At 44.9% G+C, this 16,651-nt stretch overlaps 1 protein-coding gene across 1 annotated transcript in view; it reads right to left on the bottom strand.

The window, feature by feature from the left end:
* Positions 1-5,739: 5,739 nt before the first annotated feature.
* impa2 (inositol monophosphatase 2) overlaps positions 5,740-16,651 on the bottom strand; it is a 41,402-nt gene continuing 30,490 nt past the window's right edge. The window contains exons 6-8 of the mRNA XM_043687741.2: positions 13,298-13,406; positions 9,210-9,361; positions 5,740-6,501 (exon numbers count right to left, since the gene is read on the bottom strand). Of these exons, the coding sequence (XP_043543676.1) occupies positions 6,359-6,501; positions 9,210-9,361; positions 13,298-13,406 (404 nt within the window). The 3' untranslated portion in view covers positions 5,740-6,358. The remainder of the gene's footprint in view (positions 6,502-9,209; positions 9,362-13,297; positions 13,407-16,651) is intronic.

The raw sequence follows: 16,651 nt of genomic DNA, 5'->3' as shown, positions 1-16,651 counted from the left end.
GCCATTCTGGACGAGACCGCCATTCTGGGACGAGACCGCCATTCTGGGACGAGACCGCCATTCTGGGACGAGACCGCCATTCTGGGAGGAGACCACCATTCTTGGACAAGACTGCCATTGTGGGACGAGACCACCATTCTGGGATGAGACCGCCATTCTGAGACGAGACTGCCATTCTGGGACGAGAACACCATTCCGGGAGGAGACCGCCACTACAGGACGAGACCGCCATTCTGGAATGATACCGCCATTCTGGACGCGACAGCCATTCTGGAGGAGTCCGCCACTACAGGATGAGACCATCATTCTGGGAGGAGACCGCCATTCTGGGAGGAGACCGCCATTCTGGGATGAGACCACCATTCCGGACGAGACCATCATTCCAGGAGGAGATCAGCATTGTGGGATGAGACCACCATTCTGGTACGAGGCCACTATTCTGGGACTAGACCACCATTCTGGGACGAGAACACCATTCCGGGAGGAGACCGCCACGACAGGATGAGACCGTCATTCTGGACGAGACCGCCATTCCGGACGAGACCGCCATTCCGGACGAGACCGCCATTCTGGGAGGAGACCACCATTCTGGGAGGAGACCACCATTCTGGGAGGAGACCACCATTCTGGGACAAGACCGCCATTCTGGGACAAGACCGCCATTGTGGGACGAGACCACCATTCTGGGACGAGACCACCATTCTGGGACGAGACCACCATTCTGGGACGAGACCACCATTCTGGGACGAGACCACCATTCTGGGATGAGACCACCATTCTGGATGAGACCACCATTCCGGACGAGACCATCATCCTGGACGAGACCATCATTCCGGGAGGAGACCACCATTCTGGGACGAGAACACCATTCTGGGATGAGACTACCATTCCGGACGAGACCGCCATTCTGGGACGAGAACACCATTCCGGGAGGAGACCGCCATTCTGGGAGGAGAACACCATTCCGGACGAGACTATCATTCCGGGAGGAGACCACCATTCTGGGACGAGAACACCATTCTGGGATGAGACCACCATTCTGGGACAAGACCGCCATTGTGGGACGAGACCACCATTCTGGGACGAGACCACCATTCTGGGACGAGACCGCCATTCTGGGACGAGACTGCCATTCTGGGACGAGAACACCATTCTGGGAGGAGACCGCCACTACAGGACGAGACCGCCATTCTGGAACGAGACCGCCATTCTGGATGCGACAGCCATTCTGGGAGGAGACCGCCACTACAGGATGAGACCATCATTCTGGGATGAGACCGCCATTCTGGGAGGAGACCGCCATTCTGGGAGGAGACCGCCATTCTGGGAGGAGACCGCCATTCTGGGAGGAGACCACCATTCCGGACGAGACCATCATTCCAGGAGGAGATCAGCATTCTGGGATGAGACCACCATTCTGGTACGAGGCCACTATTCTGGGACAAGACCGCCATTCTGGGACGAGAACACCATTCCGGGAGGAGACCGCCACGACAGGATGAGACCGTCATTCTGGATGAGACCGCCATTCCGGACGAGACCGCATTCTGGGAGGAGACCACCATTCTGGGACAAGACCGCCATTGTGGGACGAGACCACCATTCTGGGACTAGACCACTATTCTGGGATGAGACCACCATTCCGGATGAGACCACCATTCCGGACGAGACCATCATTCCGAAAAGACCACCATTCCGGACGAGACCGCCATTCTGGGAGGAGACCGCCATTCTGGGAGGAGACCACCATTCTGGGATGAGAACATCATTCCGGACGAGACCACTATTCTGGGATGAGACCGCCATTCTGGGACGAGACCACTATTGTGTGACGAGACTGCCATTCTGAGACGAGACAGCCATTCTGGGACGAGAACACCATTCCGGGAGGAGACCACCACTACAGGACGAGACCACCATTCTGGAACGAGACCGCCATTCTGGACGTGACAGCCATTCTGGGAGGAGACCGCCACTACAGGATGAGACCATCATTCTGGGATGAGACCCCCATTCTGGACAAGACCACCATTCTGGGAGGAGACCGCCATTCCGGGAGGAGACCACCATTCCGGACGAGACCATCATTCCAGGAGGAGATCAGCATTCTGGGATGAGACCACCATTCTGGTACGAGGCCACTATTCTGGGACAAGACCGCTATTCTGGGACGAGAACACCATTCAGGGAGGAGACCGCCACGACAGGATGAGACCGTCATTCTGGACGAGACCGCCATTCTGGACGAGACCGCCATTCTGGACGAGACCGCCATTCTGGCAGGAGACCACCATTCTTGGACAAGACTGCCATTGTGGGACGAGACCACCATTCTGGGATGAGACCGCCATTCTGAGACGAGACTGCCATTCTGGGACGAGAACACCATTCCGGGAGGAGACCGCCACTACAGGACGAGACCGCCATTCTGGAATGATACCGCCATTCTGGACGCGACAGCCATTCTGGAGGAGTCCGCCACTACAGGATGAGACCATCATTCTGGGAGGAGACCGCCATTCTGGGAGGAGACCGCCATTCCGGGAGGAGACCGCCATTCCGGGAGGAGACCGCCATTCCGGACGAGACCATCATTCCAGGAGGAGATCAGCATTGTGGGATGAGACCACCATTAGATTATTTTTATTGGTGAATCTAATCCTTTCGACATGGATATCTGGCACCTGCAGACTGGTTCATTTAGCCTCTCCAGCTTGTTCTGCTGGTGAGATCACTGCTGGTGAGATCACTGCTGCTCTCTACCCTAACTGCGTCTACTTACCTTGGCTCCATAACTCCTATTGGATGGCAAAGAAAAATCTATTGAACTCCAAATTAAAATGATTAAAGAGGCTCACAGTAGTAACTGACTTTTTCAACCAGGGAGCACATACATTGTGCAACTCTAATTTATTTTCAGGCCAGCCTGGAAAACTCTAAATTTATTGGTAGATGGTCCCATAAAGGAGATCCATTGCATAGTTCGTTTTTAGCTTCAATAATTAGTAATAGAAAACATTGGAATCTCTCTGTAATCTCCACAGGGCGAGTCTGGGTGACTGCGGATTGTCACTCGTCTCTATGACTGTGGGAAGGGCAATCATTACAACCTCGCCATTGAACAGCTGTGTGGCTATGGAGATCTTCTAGGAGAAAGCGAGGACTGCAGATGCTGGAGATCAGAGCTGAAAATGTGTTGCTGGAAAAGTGCAGCAGGTCAGGCAGCATCAAAGGAGCAGGAGAATCGACATTTCTGGCATGAGCCCTTCTTTCCTCATTCCTGAAGAAGGGCTCATGCCCGAAACGTCGATTCTTCTGCACCTTGGATGCTGCCTGACCTGCTGCGCTTTTCCAGCAACACATTTTCTGGCTATGGAGATCCTCTACCACAATGAAGAGCTGCTTTTTGCAATGACAAAGGAACTTGCAGCAGCCATATTCTATCTGAATGAACTGGAAGACAATGTTAATATAACCCTGTATAAAGCTGCAGAGTATGACAAATCAGATTGATATGCAACATATGTGTATATGCAACAAACAGCAGGGTGGGACTGAAACACTACAAAGGAATAAGACACCCTTGCTTTGCACTTTCTCTAATGCCTTGCTGGATTATAATTCCACAGTCACATATAGCCATCTGAATTACTGCTTGACATGGATGTGTTGGAATCAGAGGCTATTCATCTACAGCCCTACCCTATTCGCACACAATTCCCAGCAATGGTCACCGAATTCTGTTCCGATCACCGCCCAAAGTTAAGGAATCTTGCAGCACCTTGGAAATGATATGGAATCATTGAGTAATACAGTAGAGATAGCTGGCCCATTTGGTCCATTGTACTTATATCACATCTTTGAAAGAGCCGTTCAATTAATCCCACTCCCCTGCTCTGCTTCCCATTCACTTCAGATACTTACCCAAAACTCTGCTGGAAGTTATTACTGAATCTTCTTCCATTGCCCCTTCAGAGTGCATTTCAGTGGAGGCTGGGATAATTACACCATTTAGAAAGCATCTGGATGGATATATGAATAAGAAGGGTTTAGAGGGATATGGGCCAAGTGCTGGCAAATGGAACTAGGTTAGGTTAGGATATCTGGTCAGTATGGACAAGTTGGACCGAAGGGTCTATTTCCATGCTGTACATCTCTATGATTCTATGATAACAGGAAAAAGTCCCACAACATTGGCTCTCGTTCTCTCAGAAACTGTCAGCTGGGTATCTGATCATTTTGCCATTGGATCAGTTTCTTTTTATTTACTCCATGAAAACTCATGATTTTCAAAGTTAAAAATCACACAACACCAGGTTATAGTCCAACAGGTTTAATTGGAAGCACACTAGCTTTCGGAGCAACGCTCCTTCATCAGTTGACAATCACCTGATGAAGGAGCGTCGCTCCGAAAGCTAGTGTGCTTCCAATTAAACCTGTTGGACTATAACCTGGTGTTGTGTTATTTTTAACTTTGTACACCCCAGTCCAACACTGGCATCTCCAAATCATGATTTTCAACACCTCTATTAAAATCACCTTGAATCACCTCTGCACTAGGAAGACTAATATGTAACCAAGGCGTGTGCGCGCGCACACACACAATAACAGGACCACCAGGCCACACTAGTAGTACTCTGAGACAGAGGTAACTATTTTACAAGTCAATTGATTCCAATGATGTGAAATTTAGCCCAAGTATTAGAGGCTTTAATCTTTTTAAGTTTTTAAATCTTTCACAGAATGGTTACAGCACTGGCTCTCTGAATAAGCAATGCGTCCGGTGCCGCGTTCCAGATTTTTCCCTGGAACACTGCACATTCTCCCCGTCTTCCCTCTTGAATGCTTCGATTGAACCTACCTTTCATTTTAATTATGTTTCTCAATTCACTTTCACTCTAGAATCTGTACATATCAAAAAGAGTAAAACAAGTTTGACATATGAAATAAAACAAGAATGTAAGACTATTTATTAATGAACAACTATATTTTATTTCTATGCCAACATTCCACTCAGTAAAATGAATAAAACCTTGAAATAAAAGATTTAAAAATAGGACTTCTTTTTAAAAAATAGTCATCTCATGTGTCTATGTTTACAGACTGTAACACTTTGTAATGAAAACTGTACTTGATGATAATTACAATGAAAACCAGTTACAGACACATCAACATTTGGATTCAGTTATTCTAGAGTGACATTGATGTTTGACGGTATAGATTATTGGCACCGACCACTGTTTTAGACCATGTCCAATGTTGCAAGGGAGGTGGTGGTAATGCCACTGGAACAGGGATATGTTCCAGTGTTTTGGGGGATATGGTTTTAATTCCAACCACCAAATATACATTCAATTAGTAAAATCAAAAATACAAAGCTAGCCTCAGCAATAGTGACCATGCCAATTATCATTAATTTTTGTAAAAATCCAATCTAGTTCAGGAAATCTTCCATCCTCACCTGATCTGGCCTACACTAAATTTGTTTAATTGCCCTCTGAAATGTCCAAATAAACTACTCTGTTCAAGAACAGTTAGGATTGGACAACAATTGCTGCCTTGCCAGCAACACCCACATCTCATGAAAGAATTAACTGATAATGGGTTGTGGTATTCATCATCATCCACTCTGCTCTCTGACTGACCCATTTAAATCTGATTCAAATGGTTTTCAGGCCGTATAAAACATAGATGGGATTGCATCTAAACAAAGACCATTTAAGTGAGGAAGCAAAGATGTAATCCATGACTTTTATTTTCTTCATTAGTAGGTGAATACTTCCTGAATTTGTTGAAATATTAGATAACAGACAGGAGATTAACCTGGACATCAATCAGAATCGTGACCATTAGTTAGATTTTGGAAATTGCTGATATTTTATACAATCACAGTTATTGTTCCAGATTGTTGCACAATCCCATCATGCATCACTATGTTTCTGTCAGAAACAGAGTACCAAATTTTAAATAAATTATACTGAAGGTTGGGAGAGGTTCGAACTTAGTCTGTGCATTAAGGAGCTGACAGGACCAGATGCGATTCTGGCTTTACACCTCATCGAGCACTTCACTCCATCAAAATCAATATAAAACTATAAGTCTACCCGTTAGATTTATCCCACCATCAGACTCTCCAAAACATTCAACAGCAACAGTAGAAAGTTCAACCAACGTAGTTCATAGAAGATACATATTGTTGATGGTCGAGGAAAAGCAGGACCAGTTTACTATTATGATTTTTGTTATAAATACCAGTGCAGTGTGGACATCATAGCTGCTTGTCTCTGTTAAGTTATTTGTAAGGTTTCAGCGTTGTGATTTTGCGACAGTTCCACCAGTGCATGTTCTGAAATGGTCATTATTTGCACAGCGAGTGACTTGTGTCTTCAGTGCTATCGTCCCGTTTATAGGCCACAGGCTGCAGTTCCTTAACAATCTGATACGCCATCTCCAAAGTGCCAGCTGCCACCACTCTCCGAGACATTAGGTCCAGTGGTCCTCCTAGAAAGCAGATAATCAGAACTGAAGGCTGCTCTGTAAAAGCAGGTTGCACTTTTCACAAACTCTAGATAAAATTTGGATGCTGTAAACTTGGACAACGCTGGTAAGAAATATCAACGTGCTTGGTATCAACACTCAACTTATCTTAATGACGTCCACAAAGCAATGATATCAATAACAGAAAACCTGGGAGCAAGTGAGGGAGGAACAGATGAAATTGATACGATTGACAACAGTCTGTTGTCAAATGATCTGAGTCAATAAGTTCACTCCTTATTAATGATGGTGCTCAGCCCTCCCCCACCAACACTATGGCTGTACCTACACCACATAGACTGCAGTGGTTCAAGAAGGCAGCTCACCACCGCCTTCTCAAGGGCAATTAGTGATGGGCAGAAAATGCCATGCCCACACCTAATGCTGCTGACAAAAGGGAGTAGGTGCTGTGGAACAGATGATGTCCAGACAAAAAAAATGTCAAAATAAGTGATAGTGGTGATGGGCATAAAGGAGGGATTGAGGTGCAAAATTGGCGTTATTGATAGAGATGGTTACTTGAAAATAGGTTGGCTTTGCACACAACAAACAAGAGATGGGGACTTAGAGGAGAAATGTAATCAAAACAGAAAATAGAGGTCCTGCTATGAATTTGTTGAACTCAATGTTGAGTCTTGGAGCCCGTAAAATGCCTAGGCAGAAGAGGAGGTGCAGTTTCTCCAGCTTACATTAGGCACCGCAGCAGACTTTAGATGGAAAAGTAAGCACAAGAGCAGGACGGTGTACTGAAATTGCAAGCAACTGGAAGGTCAGGGTTATTCTTCTGCAAAGGCGTCACCCTGTCGGAGTTTAGTCTTGTCAATGTAAAGGAGACCATATTGTGAGCAGTGAATACGCTAGATTAGATTGAGAAAAAACATAAATGAAATACTGCTTCAACTGGAATGTTTGGCACCTTGGGCAGCGAGGAAAGAAGCCATGCGGGGAATGAGGGAGTGTTAGGAACAATGAATGAGTAGACCAGTGTGTCACAAATGGAATGGTCCCTGGGGAATGCTGACAATGGAGGCGAGGGAGATGATATGTTAGGTGCTGGCACTTCTCTGGAGGTGAAAGTGAGGACTGCAGATGCTGGAGATTAGAGTCGAGTGTGTGCTGCTGGAAAAGCACAGCAGGTCAGGCAGCATCCGAGGAGCAGGAGAATCGCAGGTAAAACTCTTATGGATGTGGAAGGCTCCTTTGGGGCTTGGACGGAGGTGAGGGGGGAGGTGTGGGCGCAGGTTTTGCAATTCTTGCAGTGGCAGGGGAAGGTGCCGGGAGGGGAGGGTGGGTTGGTGCGGGGCGTGGACCTGATAAGGAGTTGCAGAGGGAATGGTCTTTATGGAAAGAAGGTAGGGATGGGGAGGGAGATATATCCCTGATGGTGGGGTCTGTTTTGTAGGTGGCGGAAATGGCGGAGGATGATGCATTGTATATGGAGGCTGGTGAGGTGGAAGGTGAGGACCGGGGGGTTCTGGCCTTGGTGCGGTTGGAGGGGTGGGGGCTCAAGGGCAGAGGTGCACGAAATGGATTTTCCTGCTCCTCGGATGCAACCTGACCTGCTGTGCTTTTCCAATACCACACTCTTGACTTCCCTGGAGCTGCTAGAATGGTTTAGAATGATCCCTTGAATGCAAAGGCTGGTGGAAAGTGAGGGCGAGGCAAAACATTGTTGTTCTGAGTGGAAGGGAAAGGGGTTATGGTCGAAATGTGGGAAATAGGGATGGATGGGCACTGACTTTGGTTGAAGAATAAGGAGGAAATATCAGAAACATCTCTGCGAAGGTGGCATAATCAGAACAGATACAAAAGAGATAGAGAAACAGGGAGAATGGAATGGAATTCTTCCAGGCCGTAGGGTGACAGGATGTGTGAGCAAGACATCAAGGACATTGGTTGGCTGGTTGACCAGGTTTGTTGAAGCCAGGATGAAAGAGTCCTAGCCTTCATATTAACAAACTGTCTCCTGCATATTTCATCAGCGACACTGCTCTCAGGTTATAATTGGTGGACTCAAGCTAATCAGCTAACTGTTAGATATCAGAGGGAGGCACCCCCAGTCCACATAAACAGAAGGAAACAAGGTGAGTGTGGTACTCACTGGATACTAACTCAGAACGTTACCAGGGTTGGAGGGTTTGAGCTATAGGGAGAGGTTGAATAGGCTGGGGCTGGTTTCCCTGGAGCGTCAGAGGCTGAGGGGTGATCTTTTAAGGTTTATAAAGTCATGAGAGGCATGGATAGGGTGGATAGACAAGGTCTTTTCCCTGGGATGGGGAATTCCAGAACTAGAGGACATAGGTTTAGGGTGAGAGGGGAAAGATATAAAAGAGACCTAAGGAAGGTCTTTTTCATGCAGAGGGTGGTGCGTGTACGGAATGAGCTGCCAGAGGAAATGGTGGAGGCTGGTACAATTGCAGCATTTAAAAGGCATTTGTATGGGTACATGAATAGAAAGGGTTTAGAGAAATATAGGTAAATGGGGACTAGATTAATTTAGGATATCTGGACGGCATAGACGAGCTGCACCGCAGGGTCTATGATCGCGATGACTTTAAATAGAGAAGGAATGTGGGACTAGAAGTTTTGAGGCTGCGATTCCTGGCTGGATCTGATCCCAAAAAAACTGAAGTACCAATACTGGACCAAATTCATTGGCCGGTGCCCCCTACCTGCTGTATCTATCATGATTCCTCCAGCCTCTCCCACAATGACGGCAGCAGCTGCCATGTCCCAACAATGGAGGCCAAACTGGTAAAAGGCATCAACATCACCCGCTGCAACGTGGCAAAGATCCAGAGCGGCACTTCCCACAATCCTGATCCTAGGAACCGATAGAAAACAACAAACAAAATAAGACCAGTGTGATTCATAGAATCCCCACAGTGTGGAAACAGGCCCTTCGGCCAACAAGCTCACAATGATACTCCGAACAGTATCCCAGCCAAACCCATTCCCTCTACCCTATTACTCTACATTTACCCATGACTAATGCACCTAACCTACACATCCCTGAACACTATGGGCAATTTAGCATAGCCAAATCACCTAAACTGTACATCTTTGGACTTTGGGAAGAAACCCATGCAGACCCAGGGAGAATATGCTCGACGCTGGAATTGAACCCGGGTCCCTGGCGCTGTGAGGCAGCAGTACTAACCACTGAGCCACCATGCCACCCCAATTGAAGTCCAAAATCTGCACAGAGAAGATTGTATTCGCTGTTAGGGACTAAGCCAGGCCACTCAAAACATTCTTAAGCAGGTAGCCCAGACCATAACTTTGCCATTTGTTTCAGTAAGTGTACAGTGAAAATTACCCAGAATTAGTTAGCTAGATTGACTACTAGATTTTAAAAAAGACAAAACTTTATTCACAAAATTACACAGTGAAACACAAAGAACAGAATAAAGAGCCCTTACAGAACTCAGTCTATCAAACTAGAGGTAATTATGCCATTCTGAATCCACACAATGGTCCCAATAATCAAACCCCCTTAAAAACCAGTATAAATGAATGGAACAGATGTTTACAGGTTGAAGTTAGAAGGGCAGACAGAGAGAGTTTGGTTCCACACAGCTCACTGTTGAACTCCCAACCAGCTGACCACGCCCCTTTCATTATACAGGTCACTTCTAAAACATGACCACTTTGGCCTGAAATCTCACTTGTTTAAATATAAACAAGAGGCTTCTGAAAATCCTTTTCATCTCTTTACGAAACCAGACTGACTGGAGCCCAGGCTGATTTATTACCTCACTGAAAAAAAATCAAGGACGGAGTATCATTGAGGCAAGGAACAGCTTATAGAGAAAAAAGGGACAAGCTTTGTGACATCACTGCCCACCAAACATAGCTCATTATTCTTACTTTAAAGATTTGGAAATTTGAAGGCTCCTTCCTTTTAGAAAAGAAAGGGGTTTGAAGTGCTCTCCTCATTTGCAGATTTGTTTAGCTGACTATCTCCAGTTTCTAACCATGGCCATTAAAGTGATGATTTTTAGATCTACAGGTTATCTTGTTTCTAGTGATCAGGCAAAGGCATGGAACATGGAGCTTGAACAGGAGGGCCAGAATTGGAACATGCAAAGTTCTCCTGAGTGTTATCCAGCTGGAGAAGGCTATAGCGATAAAGGGATCAGGACACAAGGATGAGTATTTAATATCAGAGCCTGTGAAACACTAGGATGCAGGTCAGTGAATAATTGAGAACGGAGAAGAATGAGAAGTGATCTCACTGAAAGATGTCGCATTCTTTAAGGACTTTTCAGGGCAAATGCTGAGAGAGGATGTTTCCTCTCATGGGAGACTGACATACTCTCAGAGTGAAAGGGTGCTAATTTAAGACAGAAATGAGGAGGGATTTGTTCAGAGGATTGAAAGTGCCTAGACCTCCTCGCCGCAGAGAGCTGTAAGGACAGAGTCCCGGTGTATGATTAATTAGATATGGATTAGATAGATGGTGTAGCCAAAATTCTTGATAACAACATGGGGGTTTGGGAGGTGAATTCAAGGATTTTTGGAGAGGAAAGGGAGTTTAGACATAACATGGCAGTTTGCAACGGTTAGAGAAGAAGACCATAAGATATACATAGGAGCAAAAGCAGGCCGTTCAGCCCATCAAATCTACTCTGCCATTCATTAACTCCACTTCCTTGCTTTGTCCCTATATCCCTCAAATGCCTTACTGATTAAAACCGGTATCTCAGCCTTAAAATACTTAAAGGACCCAGCCTCAGTATCCCTCTGCAGTAAAGAATTTCACAGATTCACTATTCTCAGACACGAAATTCCTTCTATTCTGTCTTAAAATGTGCAACTCCTTATTGTGCCCTCTGGAACTAGACTTTCCCACAAGGGAGAAACAACCTTTCTGTATCTACTCTGTCAAGGAGGCTGGGGATGATTTTGTAGAGGTTTAAAAAATCATGAGTGGCATGGATAGGGTGAATAGCCAAGGTTTTTTTCCTGGGGTGGCAGAGTTCAGAACTAGAGGGCACAGGTTTAAGGTGAGAGGGGAAAGATTTAAAAGGGACCTAAGGGACAACTTTTGCACGCAGAGGCTGGGTGGGTGTATGGAATGAACTGCCAGAAGAAGTGGTGGAGGCTGGTACAATTGCAACATTTAAAAGGTATCTGGATGGGTATACGAATAGGAAGGGTTGAAGAGGGATATGGGCCAAATGCTGGCCAATGGGACTAAATTAGTTTAGGGTATCTGGTCAGCATCGACATGTTGGACCGAAGGATCTGATTCCGTGTTGTACATTTCTATGACTCTAAGTCTTCGAAGAGTCTTGTTTCAATAAGGTCACTTCTCATTCCAATTCCTAGGAGAAAGTGAGGACTGCAGATGCTGGAGATCAGAGTCAAAAAGTGTGTCATTCCTGATGAAAGTTTATGCTCAAACCGTCATCTCTCCTGCTCCTCGGATGCTGCCTGACCTGCTGTGCTTTTCCAGTGCTACACTTTCTGACTCTCATTCCAATGAGAGTCCAAACTCTCCTCATAAGAAAATCCCTTCACACCAGGATCAATCTATGAACCTTGTGCTACTTGAATATCCAGGACTACTTTTAGAAGAGATGGTGGCAATTGATTACAGAGTTTGAAAGGGACAGGGACAGTGCCAGATGAGAGTCATTTAAATTGTCAGTTCCCATGGGAATCAGGTGGGACAGTCGAGTGGACAACAGTTTAGAGACAATTAGGTCAAAAGATCAAATGGTGAGGTGCAAGGGAAGATATTGAGAAGATGATGGGAAATAGTAGAGGAACTAGAAAGTCTGTATTGTAAACAGTTTAACATGAATAAATGAAGGGAAATGCCAGAAAATAATGGAAATACAGAGCAGTCGACATCCAAAAGAGAAAGACATTTGCTGCTTTTGAGAATAATCTCAAACATCTTCAATCTTTGATATGGAGGTGCTGGTGTTGGACTGAGGTGGACAAAGTCAGAAGTCACATGGCATCAGGTTATAGTCCAACAGGTTTATTTGAAATCACAGACTCTCAGTCGACTGGTCCTTCATCAGGTGAAGTGGAAGGAAGTGCACAGACAAAGAATATATCAGCCGAGAGATAATGGCAAGAATAATTCCAGGTAATTAAAAGTGTCAAGATCTAAGTCCAAATCTGTCAAGAAAATATTGAAAGTCAGGGCTGTTTTAAGTTTTTTAATGTCTCCTTTCATGGGATGTGGGCCTCAGTGGCAAAGTCAGCATTTGTGGCCCATCCCCAATTGCCCTGAAATTGAGAGTTTTGCTAGGCCAGAGAGTATTTAGGAGTCACGTTCCTGTGGGTCTGGAGCCACAGGTAGGCCACACTAGGTCAGGACAGCAGATGGATATGAAGCAGATAGGCCTTCGAGGGAATTGAGAGTGGTTCATGGATACCATTATTGAGCCTAGCTTTATTTATATGAATTGAACTCAAATTTCACCAGTTGCCGTGGTAGGGTTCAAAGTTGCCTGTGGATTTCTCACATAGTGGCATTAAAACTTTAAATCATTCTCTCAATTAATGACATTTAGACCTAAAGAATTTAATCCTTGTTAACACTTTCTAAACCTCTTAAATAACCGATACTTTTATTATTCATGCTTAAACCCCTCAGATTTTACTCTGCATTTGGAAAAGGTTTTGTCATAATTTTATGATAATGGATCAGGAGTAAGTAGCCTTCCTTCATTGCAAAAGAACATTTCAAAGCTCTTTTGAACATTGGTTAATAGCTGCATTATTTAGACCATCTTACCCATGTGCTGGCACTTTTAGTAACCTCTCCATATTATTAAACAGCAGCTTTACTGCCATTGGATCACGAATCGAACCAAGTTCTGTTAATATCAGAGCCTTTGACAAGTCTGGAAGAGAATACAGAAAAGTGTTCAGTGAACTTACAGTAAACCTCGTCAGATCAGCACAGCTCAAAACAAAAAAGGTGTGTGTTGCCGGAAATTAGCTCCAAAGTCCTTTGAATTGCTGTATCCTTTTTAAATGATTGGCTTGCTCAGGACAAGAGGGCTGTTCAGTCTAAAAATCAGCATTGAATAAGTGGGGGCCTGGGGAGCACATTGTTTAATTCAATGCCTTTTTCACTTCTGCAGCTTGAGTTCAAACACACCATGGTTTGAAAATCTCCCTCGCGGATTATATTTCACCCAGAAATTATCATGGTTTATATCTGAATGGAGGAGACAAAATATGAGAAAACTCTTTCGGATTGGCTCACACATCCATAAAAGTTTTCAAAATAAGACATTACACACGCTGTATAGCACAGAAACAGGCCAAAATGGCCCTGCTCCAGCTGGGCCACCTCCCATCCTCCCTCAGCTACATGTCTCTCTACTCCTGAAGAGAAGCCTCAACATTGGTTATTTATCAGAGGTATTTCTACCATCACATTCATTTTTATTTTTATATGCAATATTGATTCTAGAGCACCAAAGGTTTCCTGAATACTTAGCTTTGGTACATACAAAAAGAGGAACCAGGATTCACAAGGAGGAGGAAGCTCAGATATGTAGATATTTTGGAGAAGTTGGGATAGTCTTCCTCAGAAAAGAGAGATTTGATAGAGGTGTTCAAAATCACGAAGGTTCTGGTCAGATTAGACAGGGAAAACCAGCAAGAACGAGAGGTTTAAAAGCAGGATAGAGATCTGAGGAGAAATTTCATGTGGGCTATTGGCTATGATCTGTGGGGGGGGGGGGGGTGGTATTGGGAGACAGATACAATCATATTGTTCAAGAGGGAACTGGATTATGAGCAAGAATGAGCAGGGTTGTGGTGAGAAGGTAGGGAACTATCACTAGGTGTATTGCCCTGGTGGAAAGCCTGCAGAGTCAGATGCAATCCAACCTGAGCAGGCAATGTATCCCCTCTGAAACACAGCCAGGCTTTGCTGTACCTCCTGCTTCCCAATTTTCACCTTTCCATTATCTCCACTATCACCTGATATTTTGTCTTCCTTAGTAAACATTGATACAGAATACTCAAGTATTCTCGCCTTGCCTGGAGTCTCTAAATGCACTCTATCACCTCATACTAGACCCCCTTACTGTTTACATCTGATAGATGATGTTTGAGCCCCCTTTTCTATTAATTGCCACTTTATTCTCATCCTTTTTTGGTCAATTTTACTTTCCTCTTCACTTCTCAATCTATTCCATTTGGTCTGGCTCTCACTCTAAACAAAAATTTAAAAGTGTTTATGATATACATTAGAGGAAATTCCTCTTGTTTCATCATGTTCTCCATCTTCCTCACCATCTAAAGGAAAACTGGCATTGCTTCCTATACCTGTGGTTCTTGTTGAAATGCACCCAACATGTTTTCCCTCCATGTTCACCCACTACTCCATTACAGCTTGTCTCGCCAGTCTTGACTAGCTAGAACTGCTCTTTTCCATTGAGGTCAGCTCTCTTCCACTTTGTATGTTCCAGCTTAGATACTTCTTTTCCATTTCTAATGTACACCTTATGATACAATGATCATTTGACCCAAGTGCTCTCCCACAGCTAGTTGGCCATCTCATTCCCTAGCACCAGATCCAGTAATACCACAGGTCAAGGAAGTTCTCTCGAGAACAGTTCACAAATTTCTCCTCTCCCTTATCCTTCATATGAATGTTATCCCAATTGGCATTTCATAGAATTCTTAGTGTGGAAATAGGCCATTTAGCCCATCAAGTCCACACCAACCCTCCTAAGAGCATCTCATCCAGACCCACCTCTTACCATATACATTAAACCCTGCATTTCCCATGGCCAACCCACCTTAGCCTGCACATTCCTGGACAATATGGGCAATTTAATGTGACCAAACCACCTAACCTGCACATCTTTGGACTTTGGGAGGAAACCAGAACACCTGGGAGAAACGCATTCAGACACAGGGAGAATGTGCAAACTCCACACAGATAATCACCTGAAGCTGGAAAAGAACTTGGGTCTCTGGCACTGTGAGGCAGCGGTGCTAACCACTGAGCCACTATGCTGCCCCCTTGGGAAAATATCACCTCTCTAATTCTTGCAGATTTGCTCCTCTAGCTCTTTCTCCAATTAAAGACCTACACAGAGTAGCATAGACATTATCATATCCTTTTGTTGAACTCTACTAAATGGAATCTGTCTTTATCCCTTGAAGAACATCTTCCTTTCCAACACCTTCCCTGATCAATACTGTCACCTCTTGTCCCAATTTTTCTTCCCTGTACTTTCTGATCACTTTGAAGCTCACCATTTCTAAAGCCTGGATTCTGTTATTTTCACAACATTATAGTCCCATATAAAAATAGGTGTGTGTATGCTTGGAACTCACCAACCTCATTCACCACTGAGAGAGTTTATACACGTCCACTTGACATTTCGTATTTCCCATAGTTCTATTTAGACTCTTTCCTGATATGGTCGCATTTAGACTCATAGAACCCCTACAATGCAGAAAGAGGCCATTCGGCACATCAAGTCAGCACTGACCCTCCACAGAGTATTCCACTTTGACCCAGCCCTCCACCCTAACCCACATTTACCATGGATAATTCACCTAGCTGCACATCCCTGGACACTACTGACAACATTACTGAAGGCTCATCACCCACAACTTGCTGCTCCCTTAGATTAGCTGTACCAGTACAGTTACAACACTGGCAAGTACCCGACAATGTGAACAATTTCCGAGTTGTATCTTGTCCACAAACAGCGGGACAAATCTGACCCAGCCAATAACTGCCTCATCAGTCTACTCTTGATCATCAGTAAAGTGATAGAAGGAATTGTTGACAGCGCTGGGAAACAGCACAGGGTCATAGAGATGTACAGCAAAGAAACAGACCCTTAGGTCCAACTCGCCCATGCCCACCATCTTAAATTAATCTAGTCCCATTTGTCAACATTCGGCCCATACCCATCTAAATCTTTCCTATTCATATACCCATCCAGGTGTCTTTTAAGTGTTGTAATTGTACCAGCCTTCACCACTTCCTCTGACAACTTGTTCCATACACGAACCACCTTCTGTGTGAAAAAGTTGATTTTAGGGTTCCTCTTATATCGTTCCTGTCTCAGCTTAAACCTATGCCCTCTAGTTTTGGACACCCCTACCC

Source organism: Chiloscyllium plagiosum, unplaced genomic scaffold, assembly GCF_037043375.1.
Source record: "Chiloscyllium plagiosum isolate Xiang-an unplaced genomic scaffold, Cpla_swu_hap1 HiC_scaffold_4, whole genome shotgun sequence".
Classification (NCBI taxonomy): Eukaryota; Metazoa; Chordata; class Chondrichthyes; order Orectolobiformes; family Hemiscylliidae; genus Chiloscyllium; species Chiloscyllium plagiosum.
Note: the sequence above shows the minus strand (reverse complement) of the source record. Positions and strands in the feature narration are given on the sequence as shown.